A 9,172-nucleotide genomic window follows, 5' to 3' on the forward strand; every position below is an offset into this window, starting at 1 on the left:
AGAGTGATCAAACAACTGAAATATCAACAATTTTGAGTGCACCCATTGAATTAACTGTTGATGCAAAAGAACTAATGTTTAATCATTTTGATATGGCCTCCAATCTTGGTGATGATTCTGTGTCCAATGACTTATTGCATGTTTGCTCATTTAAGCATGTTGTAGCATGTAAATTTGATGCAAGTAAGGTTTATTCACCAAAGTTGGGATGGTTTAAGGATGAACATTGCGAATCTTTTGAAATGAATAAGAGCTTCACTTATATGTGCAAACTGAGTTCTAATATTTTCATGCCTTCTACTTCTTGTGATAATTTTTTGGCTTTAGTTTTTATGAACTATGAAAGTTACTCATGTATACATGTGTCATACGTGCAAAAATCAAGGGAAGTTAAACTGGATGACATATACATATACAACATGTACACCTTGTCTCTTTTATTAGCCACATTTAAGATTAAGCAACGCCGATGACAGCTTTGTTTTCAAAAAGGGGAGGATGATGAGGACATGAATACCTTGGATACGACCAAAAATATTGCATACATGTATATTTGTCAGGTGATTTCTAATGCAAACTATTCAATAATCTATTTATATTATCCAGAACAAAAATACTTCACACACTTTTGTGTTTTGTCTAATTCCAGGTGTATGGGACATTTGTACAATCCACATATGAAGATACGGGAAAAAGAGAAGTTTAGGTTGTGTTCAAAAAGTCCTCTCACGTCACTTTTGGACCAAGAGAAGATAGAGTCGAAGTCTCTCACGTTTTGGATTCAGATTCGGACTGCAGAGACATACCTGACTCAAAACGCCAACAACTTTTCCATACGGACTCCGAATTGGGTGATTCTTTTTTTGCTGGAAACTAGATTTCGTGCTCTTTCCAACCCAATTGGATTCACCTTCAAATTCGTCCAGAGCGTTGAGTTACGGACGAAACAATCTGACGTTGCAGCAGAATCCGAGTCAAACTACAAGCCCAAAGGTGTTGCATCACCTCCACTTGGGCCCATGAGCTTTGTACGACCTAGGGTTAGTTTTAGGCTGCCTTGGGACGTCCTCCCACCTCCTTGGCCGCCACCCCTTGCTCCTATATAAGTAGATCCATCTAGTAGCTTTTTCCTAGGGATTTGTTTAGTTAAAAGTTAGCCATTGCAACTTCGTGTACTTCGTTTGTGTCCAACGACCAGACCAAGACCGCTTTCGGATCCCCACCATTATTAATACTTCATATATATTTGCAATATTTAGATTGCTTTATCATATTCTTGCTCGTTCTTCGATTGCTTGCAGGAATAGACCTTCGTGGTCAGGCTTGCCGTGCTTCCAGCATCGTCAGTAACCTCAGGAGATTGGTTTAGCGATTGCTAAGACGCAACGTCGTGCACGTTTGTAGTCGGATCGTCAAAGTCGTCTCCACCAAATCGATAGTTATTATCTCATCGAAAGATCGGGACCCTCGCCTCTATCAGATTTCCTTTGTGAGAGTGTAGATAAAGATGAAATAAAAATGAACGATTCATGTAGAACAATTATTACCAACCTAGAGTATGGAAGAATGAAACTAGTCCTGGCCATGGGCCGCTCGGCCCGAAAAAGCCCGGCCCGACGCCTGGGCCTAGGTTTTGAGCCCGAAGACTAGGTCGGGCCGGGCCTCGACCCGCTGTTTATGCCATTTACTGAAGAGGCCCGGCGTGTTTTTTGCTGTGATGGGCCGGGCTCGGGACTGAAAACTAGGCCCAACGGTCGGGCTGGGCCGGGCTCGGGCCTGAGTTTTCTACCTCGGGCTTGGTCAGGCCCGGCCCGGAGGATGGCCAGATCTAAATGAAACCGATCTTAATGAAATACAAGATCCATTTAATGGTGGTGCCCGTAGGGTGAATCCCTATCGCTTGCCACGGAGGACTCTTGTCTGAACCTCTAATTTATCTGGTGAGAAATGTTCTTGTACTCGAAAAACAGCCAAGGACACAAATCAAAATGGTAGAATTTCGTGATATTTTTTTGAGTCAGAGGCACATCATTTTTTGAATTTATCCCGGCCGTGCTTCTCATTTTCCGAATATCATCTTGAGACCGATGGCAATATTTTTCAACCAAAGAATATCAGGAAACCATGGGTTTTGACGGTGGGATTTCCATGCGTCCAAATCGTGCAGTTAATGCCAACTGAATAAATAAGAGTAAAAAGGAAACGCGAAATTCGTATGGTCGGAAACGAAGTGCTGCGCCCATCTCAGGTGGCTGGATAGAGCGAGGCCAGAGATGTTCCAATCGTGAAGGTTCCGGCTGCCGCAGGCGACGGGAACACGGCCGCTGTTGACCTCTGGTGTACGCCAGACGGCTCGCCAGTGCACCGCGCTGGAGCGCGACTGGAGCCACACCCCCTGCAGTCCCCTTTCGCGGAAAAAGTTTGCGCCACCTCGATCAGTGGATCTGCTGATATTTCTGCGCCCCTTCCTCTCCGCGTCCACTAGGCGGTAGAGGCAGCAAATACAGCAAAGCCCAGCTTCGCGGTGCGTGCATGGGGATGGATGATTCCCTCCTACGCTCTGGGTAAAGGACAACTTGGTGGAGATTTTTTTTTCAAAAGGATTTTTATTACACGTAGATGTAATATCCATGTGAAAGCACGGTGACAGCTCAGCCCTCGCCGTGACCTGTGAAGTTCAGCTTCAGCCGGACCATATATTGCCGCCCGAAAATGCTTCACACACGACAGTGTTTGGACGATAACTGCACGATCGAGGGATCCAGCGGCCGCTGCTGGGCTGTGCTCGACATTCTTCGGCTGGATTTAACCGTCGTGCACAAGTCGTCCAAACTTTATCGTCCCCATAGCACTGCTCATTGCCGCCAATGGAGAAGATCTAGTTTCATCGTGCTCATTAATTTAATATTACTAAAACGAATATTACGCAATTTCTACGCTCCAATTACCATTTGTTTCTCCAAAGCGAATAGCACAAGAGAAGTGCCAACCATCAGCAGCACTGTTCTTGTGCCACTAATACAAGAGCTTAGAGACAAAAGCAGAGAGGCCACTAGGGCATAAACAACGTGCCAAACCCAACCACAGTCGCCCCATATATACCCACGCCCCCTGTAAACCACAGCACCACCGCCTTGCCCTGCCCTACCCTGCCGACCAGAGCATCCCCGGGCCTCCTCCCGCCTCGGTGCCGCCGCCGCCCATGGCCGTCGCCAAGAGCAAGGCGGGCAAGCACGCCGCCCCGCTGCTCGGCAAGTACGAGCTCGGCCGCCTCCTCGGCCGCGGCACCTTCGCCAAGGTCTACCACGCGCGCTCCCTCGTCGGCGGCGAGGCCGTGGCCATCAAGGTGCTCGACAAGCCCGAGCTGGCCGCCACGGCCGGCATGGACGCGCGCGTGCTCGGCGAGGTCTCCGCCATGCGCCGCCTCCGCCACCCCAACGTGCTGCGCCTCCACGAGGTGCTCGCCACGCGCTCCAAGGTCTACCTCGTCATGGAGCTCGCCCCCGGCGGCGACCTGCTCTCCAGGCTCGCCGCGCTCCCCAAGCGCCGCCTCCCCGAGCACGCCGCGCGCCGGGTCTTCCTCCAGCTCGTCTCCGCGCTCATCTACTGCCACGCGCGCGGCGTCTCCCACCGCGACGTCAAGCCGCAGAACGTCCTCATCGACGCCGACGGCAACCTCAAGGTCTGCGACTTCGGCCTCGCCGCGCTCCCGGAGTCCCACCGCGACGACGGACGCCTGCACACCGCCTGCGGCACGCCCGCCTTCGCCGCGCCCGAGGTGCTCCGCCGCAAGGCCTACGACGGCGTCAAGGCCGACGCATGGTCCTGCGGCGTCATCCTCTACGTCCTCCTCGCCGGCCGCCTGCCGTTCGACGACTCCAACATCGCCGAGATGTGCATGAAGGCGCACCGCCGCGAGTACACGCTCCCGGAGTGGGTGTCCCAGCCGGCGCGTCGCCTCGTGAGCCGCCTGCTCGACCCCAACCCAGCCACCCGCCTCACGGTCGCCGAGCTCTCCAGCCACCCGTGGTTCAAACGGTCGCTCAGCCTCGACTCGCAGCTCGGCAGCCTCCTCGGCGGCGCGGCGGAGCGCGACCTCCTGTTCCAGGCCCCGCCAACACTCAACGCGTTCGACATCATAAGCATGTCGCCGGGGCTCGACCTGTCGGGACTCTTCGGGGAGAACCGGCGGAGCCGGGAGAAGCGGTTCATGACGACGGCGTCGCCGGAGCAGATGGTCGAGCAGCTCGGGCACTCGGGCGCAAAGCTCGGTTACTTCATGGTGGGCAAGAAAGGAGTAGAGCGCCTTCCACTAGGCGGCCTGTCAGGGCTCGTGGCCATGTCCATGGAGATGTCGGAGGTGGCACCACCCCTGATGCTCGTCGAGCTTCGGCTGGAGGCAGGCGACGACGAGGAGGTCCAGGCGTTCGGATGGGACGAGCTTAGGACGGAGCTTGGGGAGGTGGTCATGGCGTGGCATGGATGCGAGGAATTGTGAGGAGGGGTTGGGGGATGTACATGTATGATCTGATGCCAGAAAGAGCTAACTAGGACTTTGTGGCAGATTGAAGGGGGTAGATTTGTTATTAGTTCATTCACTCTGATTTGATGCTTGTGATTAGAAATTTTGTGGGAATGAATCTAGCTGTGTCTTTGTGGTGCTAGCCTGAAGGTCTGAATCTGATGATAATAACCATGCCTTATAATTGGGTTGATCTTTTGACTATATGAACACAACCATACACTGGTACACTGCATGCACCAAATTAAGGAACAACCTAAATTAACACAATGGCATAATTTTTTGTCCTTGGTTGTTAGTCCATTCAATCAAAGTGATGCTTGCCTTTGCAAGGAGATGCTAGGTTGTTAGTCGAGCCATGATTTGTGATGCTTACTTCAACTTGAAGGCTTGAATCTAATGGTACTATATGGTAGCCTTAGGCCTTAGGCGACATGATTCAGGTTGGAACATTGTCTGAACTCTCTGGAAGGTAGCCTGCTTCTTTTCCATTAAAAACTCCACATGCATAATGCAAATCTGAGGGCTTTCCAAAGACAATTAGTGCTGATAAATTAGTGTCATGACAGCTACTCCAAGGTGTTTCCTGCCAGCACAATAAGGGCCACTAACTCTTCATAAATTTTTGGCGGAGATTATAACAGTCTAATGCACCACGCGGCTGGTATGCTACTGAACGCCTGAACCAGAAGAAAACTGCAGCTCAGCTGCCTGCAACTGTCCCTACGATTATGCATATGTAGGTGCTGCTTACCCATTAATGACTACTGTAATTACTGTCAGGATTTGGAAACTGAAAAGGACCAAGGAACGAATTCCCTGTCTTAACTCGCAACAATATCTCAGCGCGTTCTTGTTTGTTGTGCTGGTCGTTTTCCATGTCAGTTCCTTCATGTCTGTCCTTCAGTGGTGGCCTGATGATTGCCCATATATGGAAGAGTCATCTGCGTCCGTCCGTTTGAAGCGCCAATGAATTTGCCTTGCTCAAGAATATGCCGTAGTCGCTTTTCACGACGCACAAAGGTTGGCAGGATGATTGGAACCTGTCGACGAGTAAGCATCTCGGTAAAAGTAGTGGGGGTGGTGGTCAAACAGAAGCAATCGGTTCCAATCACTGGCTCGTATACGCTATGGAAATGTCTGAATATCAGAACTGGAAATGGACACTAAAGGTTTTTATGCAATACAGATGACTAGTACTGCACCAAGGTTTGCATGATCCTGTTCACAAGTGTAATTGGTGATTCATGTTAAGTGATTAGCACGCACATTCTGTTTCCCAAACTCCTAATTTCTGTTAAGTGATTAGCACGCACATCCTAGTTTCAGGAACTCCTAATTTGTGTCGAGTGATTAGCATCAATGGTAAACCTATTGCCGGTGTCAGTGGGCAGTAGTGAATGAGAAGTCAAAGTAGGTTCAGAAAGCCTAGGAGTTGATCGATGTCGACGAAAGCGAGTGGGTAGTGGGTCAGATAGATACCAGCGGGCGAAAAAGGAGCGACCTTGACATGGGCACCATGGAATTAAGGTACCTGACAGTAGCTTAGGGACAAAACTATAAGTAACTTGCAATGCCAGCTTATCTCCTACAGTAGTCTATTCTCTGAAGCTACTGTAGTCCGCAAGTTCTCCGGTCTAAACTGGTGAAAAGGGAGAACGAGGTATTGCATTTGAGTATGTGTGCTGGCCGGCCGACAAGGCCATTACAAGAAAATGGGGGCTGAGGACGTGGGCATAGCCCAGTGGTTGGGGGCGCATGATTGTAAACCCAACGACCAGAGTTCGATCCACGTCGGGGACGAATTTCTGGAATTCTCATGAGGGATGCTTCTTCTATATCAATAAACCGTGGGTGCTAGTGCCCATGAAGTTTCATTTTTTTTACAAGAAAATGGGGGCAATGGAGCAGCTGCAGCATGAGCAAATGAAGAGGCGCATACTGATGTTGGCGTTTGACTGTCTCTGTCTGTTGCCAATTCTGAATCGACAGACATTGCAAAGAGAAGCCAAAATAATCTTCTGCTCTTTTCATCTTTCTCTTGGTAGGTCTATCGTCATGAGTACCTCCGTCAGCGGAGGGGAAAATGGAGAGGCTTGGTGGCGATGATAAGCACGTACGACGGCATATATTCCACAACAGTTTGGCACGTCTGCACGTGATAAATTACTCTCTCCATTGACAAATATAAGATTTTTAGATATTTCAACAAGACTGCATTCGGACCAAACTAAGTGAACAAACACACTAAAACATGCATATATCCATTCGATTCACACAAAATTAGAACATCTTATATTTATGAATAGATGAAGTATATCTTTTAAATGAAGGCTCGAGATGAACCCGACTTTATGTTAATCTAAACTATAAAGCCGACAACCAATCAGGAATTGCAGCGACTAACATCATATCGACATGTTTATAATAAAAAAAAAATCATATAGACATAAAAAGAACAGCTACAATAGTGTCGAGGAAACAACTACTCATAGTCATAGACAACGAACAAGGAAGCAAAATAGCTACAATGTCAAGGCCTTGTTCTATTGTTCACCCTGCTGACTACACCAGAGCGGAAAGGCGGTATCCTGAAGGGAGGGAGGCCATCAGAGAAAGATCTTACCCTTATTTGCTCCGCCGGCGAGACATTGTCAAAGTGGCATATGTCTACACCACGGAAGAAGGCCTCTGCCCTCTCGACCGGGATCGAAGGGCGTTGCACTGCCGGCAAGGCAGAACCACTCAGCCGAGAGCCCACATGAACACTGGATAGGTTGTTAGGTTTCCAAAACGTCGTGCACGCACCAAGAAAACAAACCGCGGACACCGCCGCCTCCCACAACAGAAGACATAAGCATTAGAATGAGGTCGCAGAGAGCTGAAAAGATAGTTCAACAATGCCACCAGGACTGGTTGGAGCTCTTCAAGACCGTTGGATCATCACCACCATTGAAAATCTCATTTGAAGTTTCAAAAAAGAATCTAAAAATTCACATGAGTTCATATGGATGTATAGTACATGTGTGTAAAATTGGAAGATGGAACATAATGCTACACAAAAAGGAGAAAATCATGATTTTGAAATGGTGAACAGTACACACACTATTCACTATAAAAATGCACAAATTTGTCTTTTGTGTAGCTCTCACCATAATGTACACTTTACACACATGTAGAACACATCAATACAAATGCGTGTGATTTTTCAGAATTTTTTGAATCTTAAAAATATGATTTTCAATTTTCTCAAAAAAACAAGTGCCATGGAGCTCGTCCTCCAAAATGCCCTACTCCGCACGAGCAACTTTTTTTTGCGAGCACCTTACTTAAAAAGAAAAAACTGCAAGACGACATAGTCATCACTATCACAGAAGAACAATTGAAGCATTGGTTTTAGGGGAAAGAACAATTGCACCAATGTTGGGCACTGATCAGAGATAGACATTGGACAGTTCGGCAACGACTAGTATGATTATGCGTAGGCATGATGGGTCGATTATTTTTGCAGCCTATCATTTTATTTTCCACTGTAACGACGCTCTCGAAGCAGAGATTTATGCTTTAATGCATGGTATGACACTGGCCATCCAACACACTGTTCTCCCGGTCATTATTCAGTCGAATTCTTCAGAGGCTTTGAGGACCTTGTCTATGACTGGTGTGGATCGCTCAGCATATAGCATATGGACTGTTTGTCTCGTAGATCAGATTGTTGATGAATGGTAAGGAGTTTATTCCGCAGAAGATACGAAGGGAACAAAACAGAGTGGCAAATCGTCTGACAAACTACAGCCGCACGGAGTACACTACGGCAATGTGGCTTAACCATAGTCCCCCTTGTATTGAGGAACGTGTGTCTCTCGATTGTAACTCTATAAACATTGAATAAAATCATTTTTCCTCGCAAAAAAAAAGATAGACATTGGACTGAAACTCGGAAGATCAGTGATGTTCTTCTTTTTGCAGAAAATCAGTGATGTTGGGGAGCCATTAGTTAATGAGCGCTCCTTCGGGAGCATCGCAACGATAGCGCCACTTGGCGCGCTCTCAGCCATTTGTGACGTGTTGTGCTCTGGGTGCTTCCTCCGAATTTTGTTTTTTTATTTTTACGCACGTGTTTTCGGCTATTTAAAAGGATTTTTTTTTGACATTTTGTTTTTCCATCGGTTTTCCTTAACTTTTCAATAAAAAAAATTCAGGAATTTTTTTTGCGTGAAAGAACGCGTCTTTTTTCTTTCGCGAGAGCCACGGTTTTGCTTCCGCGAGAGGCACGGTTTTGCTTTCACGAGAGTCACGGCCGTGCCTCTCGGAAACGAAAAAAAAACGTGTTTTCTGTTTTTTCCCTTTCGCGAGAGTCACAGTTTTGCTTCAGCGAGAGACACAGTTGTGCTTTCGCGAGAGTCACGGCCGTGCCTCTCGGAAACAAAAAAACGTGTTTTCTGTTTTTTTTCTTTTGCGAGAGTCACGGTTTTGCTTCCATGAAAGGCACGGATGTGCTTTCGTGAGTCACGGCCGTGCCTCTCGAAAACGAAAAAAAATGCATTTTCTGTCTTTTTTTCTTTCGCGAGGGACACGGTTTTGCTTTGCGCGAGAGGCACAAGTGTGCTTTCGCGAAAGTCACGGCCGTGCCTCGTCGAAAATGAAAAA

The 9,172-nt window shown here is 47.8% G+C and overlaps 1 protein-coding gene across 1 annotated transcript in view; it reads left to right on the forward strand.

Moving 5' to 3' along the window:
* Positions 1-3,103: 3,103 nt before the first annotated feature.
* Positions 3,104-9,172, forward strand: part of LOC123104940 (CBL-interacting protein kinase 7) — a 9,045-nt gene continuing 2,976 nt past the window's right edge. Inside the window, exon 1 of the mRNA XM_044526889.1 lies at positions 3,104-4,494. Within this exon, the coding sequence (XP_044382824.1) occupies positions 3,203-4,494 (1,292 nt within the window). The 5' untranslated portion in view covers positions 3,104-3,202. The remainder of the gene's footprint in view (positions 4,495-9,172) is intronic.

The sequence above is a fragment of the Triticum aestivum genome, chromosome 5A (genome assembly GCF_018294505.1).
Source record: "Triticum aestivum cultivar Chinese Spring chromosome 5A, IWGSC CS RefSeq v2.1, whole genome shotgun sequence".
In the NCBI taxonomy this organism is placed as follows: Eukaryota; Viridiplantae; Streptophyta; class Magnoliopsida; order Poales; family Poaceae; genus Triticum; species Triticum aestivum.